Source organism: Molossus molossus, unplaced genomic scaffold (assembly GCF_014108415.1).
Source record: "Molossus molossus isolate mMolMol1 unplaced genomic scaffold, mMolMol1.p scaffold_m16_p_4, whole genome shotgun sequence".
NCBI classification, from domain to species: domain Eukaryota; kingdom Metazoa; phylum Chordata; class Mammalia; order Chiroptera; family Molossidae; genus Molossus; species Molossus molossus.
The window spans coordinates 31,527,269-31,547,125 of record NW_023425377.1 but is presented as its reverse complement, the minus strand read 5'-3'; the positions used below and the strand labels follow the sequence as shown (position 1 = coordinate 31,547,125).

At 44.9% G+C, this 19,857-nt stretch overlaps 1 protein-coding gene across 3 annotated transcripts; it reads right to left on the bottom strand.

The window, feature by feature from the left end:
• Positions 1-210: 210 nt before the first annotated feature.
• Positions 211-12,318, bottom strand: GNPDA1 (glucosamine-6-phosphate deaminase 1). 3 transcript variants are annotated; one of them, XM_036241256.1, is made up of 7 exons: positions 12,278-12,318; positions 11,261-11,390; positions 7,708-7,809; positions 5,284-5,466; positions 4,121-4,305; positions 2,307-2,481; positions 1,312-1,625 (listed from the first exon to the last, which is right to left on the bottom strand). In XM_036241256.1, exons 2-7 carry the CDS (start codon positions 11,382-11,384, stop codon positions 1,525-1,527), a joined length of 870 nt encoding a protein of 289 aa, XP_036097149.1. In that variant the 5' UTR covers positions 11,385-11,390; positions 12,278-12,318; the 3' UTR covers positions 1,312-1,524. The 3 variants fall into 3 exon arrangements, with proteins under 3 accessions (XP_036097151.1, XP_036097149.1, XP_036097150.1); XM_036241257.1 differs by lacking the exon at positions 12,278-12,318 and adding an exon at positions 11,890-11,999; XM_036241258.1 differs by lacking the exon at positions 11,261-11,390 and having other exon boundaries at positions 211-1,625; positions 12,278-12,310.
• Between the last annotated feature and the right edge of the window lie 7,539 nt (positions 12,319-19,857).

The following is a 19,857-nucleotide window of genomic DNA, read 5'->3' as shown; positions in this document are numbered from 1 at the left end:
GAAAAAAGATAAACAGTTGCTATGATTGTGCCTTCCTGCAGAGCTGTTGTGAGGAGTGAGTGCAAAGCTTTGTTCACCAGCTGTTTTCAAAATATATATGAATCCAGACCATCTTCTAATTTTGGGGGGTTTCGGGGAGTGGAAGTCCACAAATGACAAACTTGAAAATATTGAATTTAATAGAAAATATCACATTGTAAACAAGCCCATTGATCTATCAGCTCAAAACAGAATGACAACATAACCACGTACAAAAGTTAAATACAAGATACTGGTACCAAACACAGCACTTAGGCCTGAGCCAGGCAGGCTCTGAAAGGTCTTCACCAGAAGTAGAGGCAGCAGCAGCTTGAAACAGGCACAAAGACAAGGAGGAGGAGGCTTAAGAGAGTAAAAGAAGGCAGAGCAGTAGATTCATCTTGTGACAAGGGTGAAGGAAAGGGGACAAAGGTTCTATTTCCTACTGCTCTGGAACATCAGAGCACACCACAGCCCCTGAGCGGGTTAGGAGGGCACGGTACTAGGTGGGGAGGGGCAACTGTAGAAGATCTGTAGTCGTCTTGGGCTCAGCTCCCAGGGAAGCAGGAGAGCATGCCTCTCGTGTTGTGACTAACTCATAATTGAGCTGCTTGCCCCAGCCCCCAGCCCCTTCTTGGCTGAACACCACATTGAAAGCATGCCAGTGTCTGTCGCCCCAGTGGACCTCCTACTTATTAATGAGTATGTAAAATGAGGGAGCCACAGTGAGACCTCAGAACAAAAACACAGGGCCCTGGTGGGAAAAGGGTTTCCACCTTCCCCTGGTGCTGGAGGGTCCCTGAGGGAGAGGAGTTTGACGTTGTTGGGCCCCTGGAGGCTCTAAGGTTATTGGCACAGCCTTCTGTTTAGCCCTACTCTCTCAAATCCCCCCAAGGAGTCCTCAGAGTTCATGGAAAGGCCAACTGAGAGAGAAAGAAAGGGGAGAAAAAAAAAAAAAACGAGGAAAGAAAGGGGCAGTTTTCTTTCCATGGCACTTGTTACTGACCAGAGGGACTGCCTCATTATGCTGATTTTAGACATTGAGAATTTGTCCCTTCATCTGGAACAGCGATTCTCAAATAAGGGGCAGGCCTGCTCAGGAGGGGCTCGCAAGCCTCTACTAAGAGGTCTTGTCCAATACAACAAGCCCCTATTTCCCCAACTGAGAATCTGCACATAATGACAGAAATTCCTGACAGGAGAGTGTTGTACATGTGAAGTGTCAGAGGCAGAATAAAACGCTAAAAACCCCTAATCTGTGTGAGGCAGACATCAGAATTATGGATTGATTTTTTTTTTTTCTGATTAAGAATAAGTTACAAATAAGTCATTTCTCCTGTAGCTAAACTCCACGACTAGGCTCCACACTGCAGAGCCCAGATCAGTAAGCACACCCATTTATCCAGAGTAATCATGCTGGATTAAAGAAATACTGTTCTGTCCTCCTAAAGACAATTCCAGGAAGACCTGCCTGGGTCAGCGAGGTACTGACAGGGTCAGCACAGGCTAATCACTGTATGGTTTCTTAGAAGACTGGCTTTTCTCTGTTTCTTTCTCTTTGATACTGTACAAGGGGTCCACCAACTTGTTATGAACAAGCATTAAACCTACAAAAAATTAAAAACAAAAAGTGGTTAATGCAGGTAGAGGCAGAGTTCCACAACTGTCAACAGTAATGCCCAGAAGCTCTCAAAGTGTGTCCCAGAACTGATATCCATCATGTGTTCTCTCTGGCTCCAAATGATAAAACACCAAGAACAGAAAAAAATTTGTTATTCCCAGTGAATGCTGGAATCCACAGGGCTTTTGTAAATGGAATCTCTAGGAGAGTTGGCTGTTAAAAGGAGACTCTTTTCAGCAAAGAACAAATTCCTAATTTGCCTGCTCAAGTAAATGAGGATTGTCACACAAGTTTGCTTAAAGCAGTGTCCTTTTGAAGGAGAACAAAAGACCCTCAGGACAGTTCAGGGCCTTTTCTAGAGAGGAAAGGCTTGTGTGAGAACTGGGAAGAGAAACAGCCTGAGGCTCAGTGGTGCTGCAAGGGCCACCACATAGCCCTTGGACTACAACTCTTCATCTTTCCTCGTCCTCAGAGCATATGGTCTCCAGAAATGGGCCCTCGCAGTTATGGGTGGAAGAGAAATGACTGTGTATTCTGAGACAGGGTTTGATTTTCATTCAAATCAGAGTTGATGATTAAAATGCCCAGAGCATGAACACTACAGCCACTCCCCACTCCTGGCACATCCTGAACTCGGCCACCTACTCCCAGCCCCAGCCCCCCTCACCTTTGAAGTACTTCACGGTCTTCACTTTCAGCTCCAGGGTGGCGTCCTCATCGCACACGAACACCGTGCGGGGATGCTGCTGGAAGGCAGACACGGTCCACATGTGGTTCACTCCCTCCTCGATGGCTTTGTACAGAGCAAACGCCTTGTGAGCACCTGTGATGAGGATCATCACCTGGGGACCAGAGAACAAGCCCGTGACGGAGAAGGAGCAGTGAAACCGGAGGTCCAGCGCCAGAACTCTAGCGTGGCCGCCCCGAACAGCTATACGGACTACTGTGCTGTATGCCATCGCAAGTCGTTAGCATGCAACACACTCCGTGCTCTGGGCTCCCCATGCATTGTCACACAAATAGCCTGAGCAGGGAGCATCATTATCCCCATGTTCTATGATGAGGAAATGGGCTGGGGTTGGGGGCCAGGGTTAAGTAACTTGCCCCAGGTCATTTCAGACCCTAAGTGCATATTCTTGACCATCACTCCATAGTGCCTCCTGGTACCTTCGATGGTGACTTTGCAAGTGCCATATAAAGGCCCGCCTCTTATCCCAACAGTTCTGATACTGGGTTCCAGGAGGTCCTAGGATGGGTGAGTGTTCACAATCACAAACAAAAAGATGGGTCCCAATCTGCCAGGGGGCCTTAAAAGCAATGTTGACAGTCCCCTGCATGGTAAGGTCGAATCCCACCAAGGCTGCCCCTTAATCTGGTCACTTTCAGTTCTGAGTGTTAGACCTACTAATGTGACTTGGGGTGATGTTTTTTGATTTAAATCAAACAAGGGCACAGATTCCCATCAACAGTTAAAATACCAAGAAAGTAAGTGCTGGACAGCGATGATAAAGAACTCTGCTCTATGGGTTTCCTTCCACTGAAACTCACTTGCACCATGGAGTTGTGACCAGGATTTACTGTTCCTTTCTTAAAAGGTGAGACAACAGAAACAGAGAGAGAATATGACTCTTTGTTCAGGACCCCAGGTCTAATTTTAAAAGAGAGAATTTCCAGATACCCAGCCCAGGCTCTCACATTAGGGTACACCAACCTGTCAGGGAGGGTTTACAAGCTGCAAGGCCACGGACAGCCGAGTAGCCGCCCTCAGCACTGATTCAAGGCTGCTCCACAGAACCCGGTTGCCATCGCACATTTCACAAAAGTTCACTTTAGACTTAGATGTTTATTTATAGACTTGGGCAAAGCTTAAAGCTAAAATGTCTGTAGCTGCTTCCCACTAAATATACCCCAGGAAGAAAAAGCTTCTAAAATTCTAGTGAAAGACAGTAGGAAATTGGAACTTCAAATGTTAGCCAACTTCCTAGGGTAAAACTTACCAAATTCCGTTTAGGCCACTTAGATTTCAATCACTTTTCCGCATGTATGAGTCCCTGAACACAGGGCTCTAACCACAAACATCCTGGAGCTGCAGGAGCTCCCTTCAAACAGTGACCTCCCCCAATCGCAGGAAACTAGAGGCTTCCCCTTAGTACCTGGGCAGGTGCAAATTCATATTCGGACATCAGTGGTTTAGGGCTCCTCTGCCTGAGAGAAGCTCAGAAAGGGCACACAAGCAGGGGCCAGGGCGCCTACGGTCTCCTGGGCAGTCGGTGCTCAAAGGAGTCACCTCGCACTGGGAACAATGGTTTCCTCCAAAGAGGAAGGAGGAACAATGATAGGATCAGTTGGGATTTTATCCTTATTTATAATGTCTTCATCTTTAATACAAAGGTGTTCAGGTGGTACCTATACATTTAAAATATTTTAACAAAGGACCAGTCCAACCCTCCACTGAAGGCCTGTGGACCCCTTGCCCCTTACCTCTCTAGCATCCATGACAGTGCCCACACCCACAGTCAGGGCCATGGTGGGCACCTTGGCGAGATCTCCATCAAAGAACCTAGCATTGGCCAGGATGGTGTCCATGGCCAGTGTCTTCACCCGGGTCCTGGACACCAGACTGGAGCCCGGCTCATTGAAGGCAATGTGTCCGTCAGGGCCAATGCCTGCCGGAGAAACAACAGGGCAGCCCTATCAGTGCCAGGGACCCAAGACTGCAAGGGATGCTCTCTCCTCCCCACCTAGGGTCTGCAAAACTTGAAAACCATGTCTCTTTTCTCATTCACCCCTGGGCAGATACACTAAGCATATAATCTTCCCCTCTCCCCTCTTCCTCCCATTTCTTTCTGGGATACACACAGCCATTAACTTGCTACCATCCTCAAAAAGCTAAGTAATGGGTACTCCAAATAGCTTCTACCCCTCAGATCATCAAAGTGTAACCTCTCTCTCTCTCCTGCAAATAGTCAGGGGCCCTGCTACTGGGATAGAGTCACAGTGAATAAAACACACACAGCAGCTGCCAAGTTTATACAGTCTCAGAACATGAGTGTTCCTGGCCTCTCCCTCCCCATCTTGGTAAAGGCAAATCTAGAGAAGTAAAAGGCATCCGACTTCACACCCCTGTGGGTGATTCTAGGACTGGCAGCAGATGGAAATTAAGAAGGCAGCCCAGGGTAGAAACAAGGGCACAAACCCGAGAGGGGGACCCCCTAAGTGCCTGCCTTGTCTCCACTACTCTGGCCAGCTACCCTTGGCAAATCACACAACTTCCCTGGAGTTTACTTGGCTGTCTATAGCGTGCAGAGGCTGTGTGGACTCTTCGAGAACTATACGAGCCTGTGATTTTACCTATTAGATAAGTCCCACGAATGAGCTATGAAACTTTTAAGATTGGGAAGTAGAGTCTCAGAGCCCAAATCAAACTTCTCCACTTACAGATAAGGCATTCAAGTACAGAAAGAGGAGCTATCCAAGATCACACAGCTACTGTGCAGCAGAACCAGGGCAGGGAGCCCTCCCTGCCTCCTCAGAGTGATGAGCGACTCCCACTGTCACTCGCACAGAGAGAAGAAGCTGTCTGAGACAGGCATGGGTTCTAACCACGCAGGGTCTGGCCTAGACACCCGCAGTGTCAAACTCACCTCCAACGAACAGCTCAATCCCGCCTGCAGCCTTGATCTCCTCTTCAAAGGCGTCACACTCAGCCTGCAGGTCAGCTGCATTCCCATCCAAAATGTGGGTGTTTTCAGGGTGGATGTCAGTGTGCTTGAAGAAGTTGTTCCACATGAAGGAGTGGTAACTCTCTGGGTGGTCTCGAGGAAGACCTGTGGGGCCACGACCACTCTGTCATACCCAGACTGAGCCAGAACTTCCCTCCCAATGAAGAGGCCAGGATATCCCTAGACCTCCAGAGATGCTCTCTGGAGAACGCCAATCAGGGAGCTTTGGGCACCAACCCTCTGACCCTCACCCCCTCAGGATAGGCTGAGCTGATGTCCCTAAGTGTCTACCCACCACCAACACCATCGACTATAGGATTGGGCTAGAGTAGCTACACACCAGAGGCTTGAGGAATCTCCTCATTTTGACCTTTTCACAAGGGAAAGACCATAGGCTGGAGACCAGGGTTACTCTGGGCTTCTGGGGGTGGCCCAGGCACCTGGGGTGAGGCCAGGCCTGTCCGGGAAAGGAAGCAAGCACACCCTCACCCTGTGCCTCCAAACCCCACCATTCACCTCCGTATACCCTGTTCAGCCTGAACCCCAACTTGAACACCAGGTGGTTAGAATTATCTCAGGACTTCCCCAAAGAGATTTTTTTTTCAGCCAAGAAGAAAAAGAATATTTAAAGTGAATATTGAATGTTTAATGTTAAACATTAAGAATATTTTCAGTGAGCCTTAAAAAGGAAGGAAATTCTGACATATGCTGCAACATGAATGAACCTCAAGGACATTGCGTTAAATGAAATAAGCCAAATAATAAAAAGACAAAGTACGCCCTGGCTGGTTTGGCTCAGTGGTTGGAGCGAAGGCCTGTGGACCAATAAGTCGCAGGTTTGATTCCAGTCAAGGGCACGTACCTCAGTTGTGGATCATTCCCGGCCCTGGTTGGGGTCGTGCGGGAGGCAACCAGCAGATGAGTCCCTCTCACTGTCAATGTTTCTCCCTCCCTCCCACTCTATCTGAAGATAAACAGAAAAATATCCTTGGGTCAAGATTAAAAAAAGAGACAAAATACTGTATGATTCACTTATATGATGTACCTAGAGTAGTGAAATTTATAGAACAAGTAAAATGGCGATTGCCAGGGGCTGGGGAGTGGGAGATGGGGACTTGGTGTTTAATGGGGATACAGTTTCAGTTTTGCAAAATGAAAAGATTTGTGGAGATTGGTTGCACAAAAATATGAGTGTGCTCAACACTACTGAACACATATAAAAATGGTTAAGACGATACATTTTATGTTATGTGTATTTTGCTACAATTTAAAAAAAGCACTGGTCAGTATGCTCAGTGGTTAGAGTGTCAGCCTGCACACCACAGGGTGGCGGGTTCGATTTCCGGTCAAAGGCACATACCTAGGTTGCAGGTTCGATGCCCAGCCATTGTCAGGGCACATCGATGTGTCTCTCTCACATTAGTGTTTCTTTCTCTCTCTCTTTCCTCCTCCTCCTCCTCTTTCCTCTCTCCACTCTCCCTTCCACTCTCTCTAAAAGGAAAAAATATCCTCAGGTGAGGATTAACAACAACAATAAAATGTTTAAAGTGAAGCCATTACAGAATTACAAGTGGGGGTGTGGGGGCATTGAAGGAGGTGAAGGAAGACCAAGGTGTAGATTCAGCAGTGGAAAGGACAAACCCACTCTCAGCTCCATGCAGCTGGCAGAAAAGGGAGCTAGAGGATGAACACTGGAGAGAAAGTCCAGACACAGACATGGGGATACACCCAGCCACGATCACGATCCTATTTCCAGTCATGTGTTCTAAAAACAAAGGGCATGGCCCTGGCCGGTTTGGCTCAGCGGTTAGAGCATCAGCCTGCGGTCCGGAGAGACCCGGGTTCGGTTCCCGCTAAGGGCACGTACTTCGGTTGCAGTTTGTCCCCGGCCCTGGTTGGTCGTGCAGGTGGCAGCCACTCGATGTGTCCCTTCACGTCGATGTTTCTCTCTCTCTCTCCCTTCCTCTCTCTCCCTCCCACTCTATCTGTACAAAAAATGGAAAAATATCCTCGGGTGAGGATAAAAAAAACAAACAAACAAAGGGCATGGAGTTGGAGAGGAGGCAAAGGAGAAAATACTATAATATTTACTATGTGCTTGCCCTAAACAAGAGGCTTCCACATGTTATACCATTTAATGCTTACAATCTGCAAAGTCACTTTTATTAGCCCCATTTTAGAGATGAGTAAAGCAAGGCCCGGAAGAGATAGGTATCAGTAATGGAACCTATCACCTAATGTCACTGGTATCCTGACACACCTGAATTCCTTGCCAGGGCTGAACCTGTGAGGGGGAGGAGTATGGACTCTCCTGGAATCAGGTAAGGACTGAAAGGAAAGACTCACCCACGTACTCGTCCATGTTGAAGGTCTTCACATATTTGAAGGACAGGTCTCCATTCTTGTAGTACTCAATTAGCTTCTTGTAGCAGCCAAGTGGGGTGCTCCCTAGAAGAGAGGCCATATCCATGAACGCCCTTCAGTCCCCCATCCCCCACCTGGGCTCTTGCAAGCCCAGAGGGCACCTAGGAATGAGTCAGGGCTGTTTCAGACAAGTCCAGTCTGAAGTCCTACCCAAATGCTGCAATCCTGTCATGCACTGATAGCTCCTTGGCTGCCTATTTCCCCACTAGACTGTAAGCCCAGAGGGGCAGAGCTGTGTCTGTTTTGTCCACTGCTAAATCCCCAGGATGCAGCACACTGATGATTGAAGGGACTGATTAGTACTTGAGTGAACATCAGATTTAATTACTAACATGACACTCCCTGAACAACTACTATGTGCGAGGCAGAGGGGCTCATGATGGGGATGCAGAGGAGTGAGAGACACAGCAGCCACACTGAAGAGCCCACTGTCTCGGAGTGGGGACAAGAAGCAGTAATGTTAGCTGTGACAGGGGTAAGCACAGGCCAGCCTGAGGGTTCAGGAAAGACTTCCCTGAGGAGCAGCAAGCTCCCAGGTTGTCTTATTAACGAGTCAGCCATAAAACATAAAAAAGGCTGGAGGACTGCTAGGGACTAAAAGATTAACGTGAAGCTAAACTGGACATTGGATTCATTTTTCTAAGTTATAAAAGGTAAATGTGGCCCTGGCCGGTGTGGCTCAGCAAATAGAGCATTGGCCCGCACACCAAAGGGTCGTGAGTTCGATTTTCAGTCAAGGGCACGTACCTGGGTTGCAGGTTCAATCCCCAGGCCCAGTTGGGAGGCAACCAGCTGATAGATGTGTCTCTCTCACATCAGTGTTTTCTCTCTCTCTCTCCACCCCCCGCTCCTCTCCCTCCCTCCCTCTCTCCCATTCTCTCTAAAAATCAATGGAAAAAATATCCTTGGATGAGGATTAAACAAAAAACAAAAAAGTAAATGTGGACAATTAGGAAAGAAATTTTCATATAGTCTGTATATTAGATGATATTAGGGAATTATTTTTAATTTTATTAAGTATGATATTAATATGTGGTTATATAAGAGAATGTACTTAACTGAAGAAATAGGTGCTAAAGGATTTAGGTGGTAAAGTGTCAGGATGTCTAGAACTTATTTTCAAGTAATTCAGAAAAAAATTGTGTGTAGATAGAGCATGAGCCAGAAGAGATGAAGGCAAATATGACAAAATATTAATAATTGGTGAATGGTACAGTACTATTCTTTCAGCTTTTCTGAATATTTGAAAAATTTTGAGAAAAAGATGGAAAGAAAAGAGCCCCATCCAAATCAGATCATTCTTTCCACAACCCACCAATGACTTCTCATTTCATTCTGAATAATACCCAGAACTAACAAAGGCTCTACATAACCCAGACCCTGGCTACCTCTCTCTCCCTTACTTTTTCTGCTCCAAGCAATTCAACCTCAGGGCCTTTGCACATTCCCTTTGCCAGCAGTGCTCTTCCTTAAGGTATCTGCATGGGGACCTCTCACCTCTAGGCCTCTACTCAAATTTTTCTCAGACCTTCCCTGCCACCATATTCGACACTGCAACCCCTACCCCTGCCTGGATACTCCCTATCCCCCTTCCTTACTTCATTTTTCTCTTTCCCTCTTGTCACCATCTAACATACTCTATATTTTGCTAATTAACTTGTTTGTTATCTGTCACTCCCACTACAATTTAAGCTTCAGGAAAGCAGAAATTTGTCTTTTTTATCCATTGCTGTATCCCTACCACCTACAACAGCCAGAGCCACACAGCTTCCCTGTTCTTCCCCTGGGCTAGTTCATTTACCATCTAGTCCCTTTTCCAAACCTCTAGCCTTTCCATGAATTCTGTTTGTTGTTGTTGTTGTTAATCCTCACCCAAGGGGCATTTTTTCATTGATTTTTTGATAAGAGTGGAAGGGAGGGAGGAGGAGAAAGAGAGAGAAAAACAGAGAAACATGGATGAGAGAGACACATGAATTGGTTACATCCTGCCCGACCCTGACCAGGGCTAGGGATTGAACCTGTAACCCTTTAGTCCAAGGGCTGACACTCTAACCACTGAGCCAAACTGGCCAGCGCCTTCTCATCAATTCTGTAAGCTCCCCAATATCTAGTTAATAAATTCCTTTTCTGTTTAAGTTAGCCAGAGTTGGTTTCTCTGGTCTCCACCCAGAACCTTGCCTGGTGCTTCATCTAACAGAAGGAATGTTCCAAGGAACCTATATTGAATTGTGCCGGTTCAAGTGTGACCGGGGCCACACTTGAAAGGGGCCAGGATCCATGGAAGGTCCTGAATGCCACTCTGAGGAGTATGGATCTGATTCTGCAGCTCATAGGGAACTAGTGAGGGTTTCAGAAGTCCAGGCTCTGGCCCAGTTAGAAACCAGGATGCTGGTGCAGCCCCCACATGGCCTGAGGCATTGGTGGTTTCACAGGTACTGGGAGACACTGCTCCCACAGATCTCCAGTGCTGGGGTCCCATAGACCTCCCATGCTGACGTTGGCAAACTTTAGCCTACAGGCCAAATCTAGCCTGCTATTTATGTACCGCTCATGAGCTAAGAAGAGTTTTTACATGTTTTAGGTTTTTGAAAATCAAAAGAATATTATTTTGTGACATGAAAATTATATAAACTCAAACTTCAATGTCCATAAATAGAATTTTATTGCTGTTCCTTCATTTATATATTGTCTATGGCTGCTTGTGAGCAACATGGACACAGTTAAGTAGCTGCAATAGGCTGTATGGCCAGTAAAATGCAAAATATTTACTATTTGACCACTTACAGAAAAAACTGAAGACCCTTGCTCTAGTGGATGGGCCTTTGGGACAAATCCGCCCCACTTCTGAAATAATCAGGACAGCCCTGGCCAGTTTGGCTCAGCAGTTGAGCGTCGGCCTGCGGACCAGAGAGTCCCAGGTTCAGTTCCCTCTAGGGGCACATACCACACACACACACACACACAGCCTTGAAATAATCAGGACATTTGTTTTGAGAAGCTGGGGTCAAAATATCTTCCTATTAGGGCAACATTCTAAAGTTTTGCAAAGAGACTGGGACTGTTTTGCTTTAAGTGACTATCTTCTCAATTCTCCCAAGGATGGCAGAACTAGCTAGTAGCACTCCAGATGCACAGAAGAGAAATTCACTCATTACATGAAATGTATGCCTTCAGGCACTGGGACTTAATCCTGCTAAGGAACCCATGTCTGACAAAACTGATTTAGGATGTAGCCAAAAATCAAGTTCTTTCTGCTCCAGGAGTCTTCAGAAGCAGGCAGCAACTCAACCAACCCTAAAGGAAGCTGGGTCCTCTGTTTTGTATGTCCAGGAGGCAGGGGAGTTGTTCCCTCATAGCACCGGTACCTCGGAGCCCTCCTTAAAGTCCCTTGGCTGAGTGAGCCCACCTGCCTAGCCCCCTAAAATCCCCTGATCCGCCTCCCAATCCATGACATCCTTTCCATCACACAACGCACCAGTGGGGAGCCCCAAGGTGAAGTACTTGTCTGGTCCCGGGTTAAACTGGATGATGCGGTTCCTGATGTATTTGGCGGCCCACTCGCTGGCCTGAGAATAGTGGTCTAGGATGATGAGCTTCATCTTGTCCTGCAGGTGGCAGGTGACAAAAGGACTCAATGGTAAGGGGCAGGGAGAAAGGGATGCAGATGGTTGGGGTAGGGGAGAAGCCCCCTCTCACCAGGCAGCACACTCTCCCCAGGCTGTCTGAGTCAGGAAGAGGAAAGCCATCGTTTTCAGTTCGCAGAGGAACTGACAGCTGGGCCAATGCCTCCACCAACCAGCAGGAGGAGCCGCTCTGGCACAGACCTGGGTTCTAATCTGGATTCCTTCATTCACCTACTGCAGGATTTTGGTCTAAGGACCCAAGTTTTCTGAGCCTGTTTTTTCTTATGTGAAAATGGGGACAAAAGTACCTACCCGATAAATTTCACTATGGTGAATATTAAATGAGAGAATGCATGTAACCACAGTATTCAATATGTTAGCTATGATCTAGTAGTTTGAACCCCCCCGCCCCTATTCCCCCCCACCTCTGGATATTCTCTACCCACGGGCTCCTCAATAACTAGAGGGGCCACGGGTTCACCTTGGGCCACCACGGCAGGTGGGGCCGTGGGCTCTGCTGAAGTAGGGGTGCTCCCACCCGCCGGCCTTGCTTGTGGGTCTTCAGTTTCCTCCAAATCACACGGGGAAACGTAATCGCTCCAGAGGAGAGCATTTGCTCCCCGCAGGGCGCTCGCCGTGGGAAGGCCCGGGGCGGAAGTGACCCAGTCCGCCGTCGGCGGGGTACAGGAGCGCGTCCCCACCCGAGGGCGATCGCAGCTCCTCCGGCGGGCTCGGGAGGCAGTCCGAGCGCCCTGGCGTCCCGGCTTCCGGCGTCTCAGGGTAGGGAGCCCCGCCCGCCCCGCTCCTGCCCACCCCGCCCCAACCGCTGCTCGCGAGGAGGGTCCTCGGCAGCCCCGCTCCCCACTTACGCCGACACCTCCCGCTGCGGCTGCAGCAACGGCGCTGGCGGCCCGGCCCGCGCGGGTCACATGGCCGCGGGTCACGCGGCGCCGGGCACAGCCCACCGTGCAGACTCCGCTGGGCGGGCCCAGCGGGGCGGCACCTCGCGGGCCGACTCCCGGCCCCTGGGGGCCACCCACCCTCTGTCTTGTGCAGCCCTGGGGCTTGCGGCCCAGCACAGCCCGCGGGAGGCGGGGCTTGTTTTGTGCGGGAGCGGGGGAGACTTGGAGGCTCAGGTCGCCCCCAGGAATGTTGTCCCAGGGCCCTGGGGCTGGGGCTAGGTTTTCGTGCTGGGGGGTGGGGTTGGGCTTGGCTTTGCTTTCAGTGTCTTTGGGTTTTGTGTGTGTGTTTTTAGATGTCTCTTACCTAGATATTCAATTACTATGTTGTTTTAAATATAATTGGTTCTTTTCTGCCTTTTTTTTTTTTTTTAAACCCCAACCCATACTAGAGAAAAAGGTAGGTCCCTGGTCTCCCTACCAGTCTAAACTGTTTTTCCTTGAATATACTTACATTACATTTTTCAGAAATGGGAGCACACCACCCGAGCCATCCATGATCAGCAAGGTGGCCACATTCTCCAGTTCCTGGTGGAGAGCCCCTAATCTGGTGAGACCCCGATGAGACAGAGCGGTGGAGCTAATCCGCTTACAGTTGGAGGGACTTGTTCTTTGTTGGTATAATTTTTGGGGGTTGTTTTTTGTTTAGAGAGAAAAAGGAGGGGAGGGAGAGAAACATCAATTTGTTGTTCCACTTATTTATGCTTTCATTGGTTGATTCTTGTATGTGCCCTGGACCAGAGATCGAACCTGAAACCTTGGCCTATCAGGCTGATGCTCTAATCAACTGAGCTACCCAGCTGAGGCCTTGGTATAGTTTGTTTTCACTCAAGACAGAAATTTCATCTCAGCATGAGGATTGCAGATGTTTCACAGTGAGATTCCAACTCCAATCTTCAAACACATCAGATAACAGGGCCTGGTAAGCAGCAGCTGCTGTCAGATCTTTCCAGGAAGAGTGATTTAATAGGGCCTGTTTCCTTTCTGTAGGAAACCTGGAAGCTCTGGAGTCAGACAGCCTCGGGACTAAACAGAAAGACCTGGGTAAACATTCTGGACTAGCTAATCTCTACTTCTTGAGTGAGTGACTCAAGCAAATGACTCAGCTTCTCCAGCTCTCAGTGTTCTTATCTGGAACATGGGAATTTAGTAAAACTGACCTCATGTGGCTGTTGTGAGTATTAAATGAAATATTGGCATAGCTTGGCATTCATGGCTAGCCATGATTACCCCTTATTTCACCTTACTGCCCTTACAGCCCGTTCTCAAACCCTGAAATGCTCTCTACCCTGATCCCCTTCACACCCCTCCCCCTCCATGCCTGGGTTTAAACTATTACCCACACCCATCCTCCCATTCCCTTGTTTTAGAACTAAATGTGACTGACTAATTCAAAGAATTATGAGTTCATCCTTACCGTGGAACTGTTTGTTACCAGAAAGGGGACCTGGCCCTGAGCAGGTCTGCCTAGGGCCAGCTGGTAGTGGGCCGGCTCTTGACTTCTGCCCTTCAATTTACCTCCATCTTCTCTCTTTTTTTTATAGTCTATTTCTCTCAATCCTTTTCAATGCAGATGCCTTGGTTTGACTTCTCTGTTGTCTCATCCTCTCTCTCATCTCAAAAACTCAGACATGAAACTGCCCAAAACTGACTTCTTAGAGAGCAGATGAAAGGGGAGAAGCTGAGAAGGCAAAGGCAAATTCCTTTTTTCTTTTTCAAGATTTTTAAAAAATATATTTTTTATTGATTTTTAGAGAGAGAGGAAGGGAGAGGGAGAGAGAGAGAGAGAAACATTGATGAGAGAACATTGATTGGACGCCTACTGCACGTCTCCCACTGGGGATCTGGCCCACAACCTGGGCATGTGCCCTGACCCCGGAACTGAACCAGTGACCTCTTGGGTCGATGCTCAACCAGTGAGCCATACCAGCTGGGCTTTTTCAAGATTTTTAATTGTGGTAAAAAAATAAATAACATAAGGCTTACTGTCTTAACCATTTTAAAATGTACAGTTCAGTAAAGTGAAGTACCATTCACATTGTTGTGCAACCAATCTCCAGAAATTTCATCTTGAAAAGTTGAAATTCTATACCCATTGAACATTTCCTCCTTACCCCAACCCTTGGCAACCACCACTCTTCTTTCTCTGTGAATTTGATTACTCTAGGTACCTCCCATATGTGGAATCATATAGTAGCTGACTTTTTGAGACTGGCTTATTTCATTTAGCATAATCTCAAGGTTCATCCTTCCTTTTAAAGGCTGGAAATTATTTCATTATATGTATATGGCACATTTTGTTTATCTGTTTATCTGTCCTTGGACACTTGTGTTGCTTACACCTCTTGGCTATTGCAGAATTCCTTTTAAAGGGGGGGAAATGGCCCGGCCAGTATGGTTTGATGGATTGAGCGTTAGGGCAGATGCCTGGGTTGTTGGCTCAATCCCCAGTAGGGGGCATGCAGGAGACAGCCGATCATTGTTTCTCTCTCATCGATGTTGCTGTCTCTCCAAAAAAAAAAAAAGAATAAAAACATATTTTAAAAAAGGGGTAAGGGGATGAGGACAAAATTAGTAATTTTAGGGTCCTTCACAAGAGAAAGACAATATAATAAACCGCACAATTGTGTGGTTCAAACATTAAACGGGAAAGCAGATCAGAGCCTGCAGATAGTCACATAGAGCAGAACAGGACAGATGCAGGTGGCCCGTGCAGGAATGGACTCCAGAGCCACGCTATCTGGCTGTGAATCCTAGCTCTATCATTTACTGATTGGGTAACTTCTGGTAAGTCAATTTCTTTGTGCCCAGACTGCTTCATCCATAAAAAAAGGAAACATAATATCTCCCTTAAACTATGTACTATACTGCCCGGCCAGTGTGGCTCAGTGGTTGAGCTTTGACCCGTGCACCAAGAGGTCACCAGTTCGATTCCCAGTCAGGGCACATGCCCAGGTTGTGGGCCCGATCCCCAGTAGGGGGCATGCAGGAGGCGGCCAATCAATGTTATCTCTCATAGATGTTTCTATCTCTGTCTCTAAAAATTAATAAAGGGGAAAAAAAACAGCTATGTACTATACCAAGAGTAATTACCTTGGGAAGGAATAGATGACTTAATACATGTAAGGCACTTAGAGTAGTGCCTGCACAGTTACCCCTTACTAAGGGTCATTATTACTAGGGTTTTGAGATGGACCTTGAAAGAGAATTAGGATTTGGTCATTGAAGAGAAGGAAGGAGGCATTACAGACAGATGATCAAAGGTATGGAGGCACAGAGGCTGAAGGAGTAGTTTCCAGATCTAAGAAATAAAAACATACGGTACCCAGTTAAATTAGAAGTAGTTCTATTTTTATTTTATTGTTGAAAATATTACAGATGTCCACCCCTTTTCTTTTGTATTTCTATTTTTTATTGTTGTTAATCCTCACCCAAGGATATTTTTTCCACTGATTTTTTTTTTTTTTTTTTTAGAGATTGGAAGGGAGAGGGGGGAGAGAAAGAGAGAGAGAGAGACAACAATGTGAGAGAGACACATTAACTGGTTGCCTCCCACATGCACCTCGACTAGGGCCAGGGATCAAACCAGGTTAATTAAACCAGCGGCCCTTTGGTGCACAGGCCGCCTCTAACCACTGAACCACACCAGCCAGGGCAGAAGTATTTCTAATTGCCTATGCATATGTACTTTGAGATAAAAGAAGAATATATGTGAGATATACTTACTCTAAAAATGTATTTGCTGTTTATCTGAAATAAATTATAAGTATCTAAATTACAGACCTCTTTCTGTATATTTCCCTGGTGATTTGGTTCTCCTTAATAGTTCCTTATTTTGTAAAATTTTCTTTTAAAATTCTTCCAAGTTACAGTATATGTTCATTTACATTTTAACATTATTGCTGCAGTGGTCACATCTAACTTATTTGATCCTTGACCATTAATAAGAAATCGTGGTCAGCATTAGCATTATGAGCCAGTATACAGAACATGTACTGGCATGAAGTTAACATCTCTGAGACTTGCTCTTCAAATCTGATTGGCTGAAACACATAATACCATCTTTCATAGTATAACTCACTTTTCCACTCTTTAGAATTACATTGCATTTCTTGATCAACAACTTTTTTAAATGTCCACTAACAACAACAAAAAAGTAGTCATCAATTTTTATTCCTTTTTTCTTCAGTGCTACACATGATGATTCCACTTGTTCCTGTGCTGAAAAAGGACTTAGTAACATCCATGTAAAATAATCGAATTTTTCAATGGATGAAATCCATTTCAAAAGAGAGTCATAAGCAAGTGGTACAGTAATTATACTCTTTGGCCTGTAATTTATTTGTCTGTTTATACATAATGTTGTCCCTTTTAAGTACAGCTTTGCTAATAAAAGGGATAAATATTTTTTAAATATCTTTTTCCATTGATTTTTTTTTTTTTTTTTTTAGAGTGAGAGGGAGAAAGAGATAGAAACATCAATAAGAGAGAACATTGATTGGCGCCTCCTGCATGCCCCCCACTGGGGATTGGGCCCACAACCTGGGCATGTGCCCTGTCCGGGAATCGAACCGTCCACCTCTTGGTGCATGGGTCAAACCTCAACCACTGAGCCACACTGGCCGGACTTCCATTGATTTTTTTATTTACTTTTTTTTAAAGAGAGTGGAAGGAAGGGAGGTAGAGAGAGAGCGAAACATCGATGTTGAGATGTTTGGTTGCCTCCCGCATAGCCCTTGTCAGGGCCTGGAAACCTGCAACCTAGGCACATGCCCTTTACCAGAACTGAACCTTCGATCCTTGGGGCTGAGGGCCGATGCTCTAACTGCTGAGCCAAACCAGCCAGGGCAAAGGGATAAACTTTTTAATTAATTCTTTAACATATTCAACAAATCCTTTAAGCAATGAAATACTTCAACGACACTGTTTTTCTTTCATTTGGCATAATCCTATGCTAAATTATATTGAACGCTGAACAAGAAATAAGTAGACTTCATCCAATGCATCATTTCAAAAGTCAACCAGGTTTGTGGGGTTCTTTTATTCAGAATTAAGGTATAATGTCAGTACTTCATATAAGTGGAGGATTCAATGACATTTGTTAAAGAGAGTCAATGGTCTTTTCTTTGAATGTGAGAGAAATTAAGAATACTGAAATGCCAACAAAATAATCAAAATCCTTAAATTGCTCAGTCAAAACAGTAAATATCAAAGTAGAACAGTTTCATGACAGTTACTTCAGTCTCAATAGAAAAGACATCAGATACTGTTGAGCAGCATTATGCAGAATATGGGCAGGACAGGCAACGCCTTCCATAGTTATCCATACTTTGCTTTAACTTTGAGTAAACATTGTACCTTTCTGCAGACATCCATCAAAAGTTGTAATATCTCCAACTAATTTGTAAAAAAAATTCTCATTAACTCCTTTTTATATATACAAAAAACTGCATATATTTAATATGTATAATTTTTTTCAACCATCATTCTTTCATTAGTAATTAGGATCACTTAGACCTGTTTTTTAACATAAAATTCCTGTCCATTCACTACTAGGCGCAATGGAAAAGACCAGGTATTTAAATCAACAATGTTGTCTTGTTGAGGTAAATACTAAGGACTGTGTCTGTACTTTTAATGATTACAAACCTATATTTAAATTCACACAGCAAGTTCAAATATAAACATTATTTAATTGCCCCATTCTACATTTTTTAAGTTTCTTTTTTAAATTAAATTTATTGGGGTGACTTTGGTTAATAATATAGGTTTCAGGTGTACATTTCTATGATACATGATCTGTATATTGCATTGTGTTCCCATCACTCAAAGTCAAATCATCTCTTTTGGCATATATTTGGCCCCCTTTACTACCCCTTCACCCCCTTCCCTCTGGTAACCACCACACTGTTGTCTGTGTCTATAAGTTTCAGTTTTATATGCCACATATGAGTGAATTATATGGTTCTTAGCTTTTTCTGACTGGCTTATTTCACTTAGCATAATATACTCAAGGTCCATCCATGTTGTTGCAAATGGCAGGATTTTATCTTTTCTTATGGCTGAGTAGTATTCCACAGTATACATATACCACAGCTTCTTTATCCAAATCATCTATTGAAGGACACTTTGATTGTCTCCATGTCTTGGCCACTATGAATAATGCTGCAGTATATCTTTGCAAATAAATATTTTTGAGATTTTCAGGTAGATATCCAGAAGAGGGATTGCTGGGACATACAGTAACTCTATTCTTAATTTTTCAAGGAACTGCCATACTGTTTTCCTTATTGGCTGTACTGGTTTACATTCCCATCAGCAGTGAATGAGGGTTCCTTTTTCTCCACAACCTCTCCAACACTTGTTATTACCTGTCTTGTTGTTAATAGCCATTCTAACAGGTGTGAGGTGGTAGCTCTTTGTAGTTTTGATTTGCATTTCCCAAATAGCTAGTGAAGTTGAACATCTTTTCATATATCTGTTGGCCATCTGTAGGTCTTCTTGGGGAGGCGTCTGTTCTGGTCCTCTGCCCATTTTTTAATTGAATTGTTTACTTGGTGTTGAGTTGTATGAGTTCTTTATATATTTTGGATATTAACTCCTTGTCAGAGCTGTTGTTTACAAATATCTCCAATTCGGTTGGTTGCCTTTTTGTTTTGTTGGCAGTTTCTTTGCTCTGTAGAAGCTTTTTAGTTTGATATAGTTCCATTCATTTATTTTTGCCTTTACTTCTCTTGCCTTTGGGGTCAAATTCGTAAAGTGTTCTCTAAGACCAAGAGAACATGAGTACCTATGTTTTCTTTTATGTAATTTATTGTTTCAGATCTCCTATTTAGGTCTTTGATTCATTTTGAATTAATTTTTGTACATGGGGATAAACGATAATCTAGTTTCATTTTTTTTGCATGTGGATTTCCAGTTTTCCCAGCACCATTTATTGAAGAGTCTTCTTTTCTCCAGTGTATGTTTTGGATTCTTTGCCAAAAATTATTTGCCCATATATATGTGGTTTTATTTCTGGGTTTTCACTTCTGTTCCTTTGGTCTGTGTGTCTATTTTTCTGCCAATACCATATTGTTTTGATTATCATACCTCTGTAGTATAATTTGAAGTCAAGTAGTGTGATACCTCTAGCTTTGTTATTTTTTCTCTGGGTTGTTTTAGCTATTCGGGCGTTTTTTTTGGTTTCATACAAATCTGATGGGTTTTTTTGTTCTATTTCTTTTAAAAATGACATTGGGATTTTTATGGGTATGGCATTACATCTATATATTGCTTTGAGTAAGATGTATAATGTGATGAGTTTGGACATATGCATACATCTGTGAACCATCACCACAATCCAGGTAACATATCTATCACCTCCAAAAGTTTCCTGTGTCCCATTACATTTGGGATGTGTGTATTTATCATTAACTATTAAAAGCAGAGTTTCTGCAAAAATTTGTTCCTATTTCTGAAGTTTCATCTGGAAAGAATTCTACTTACAA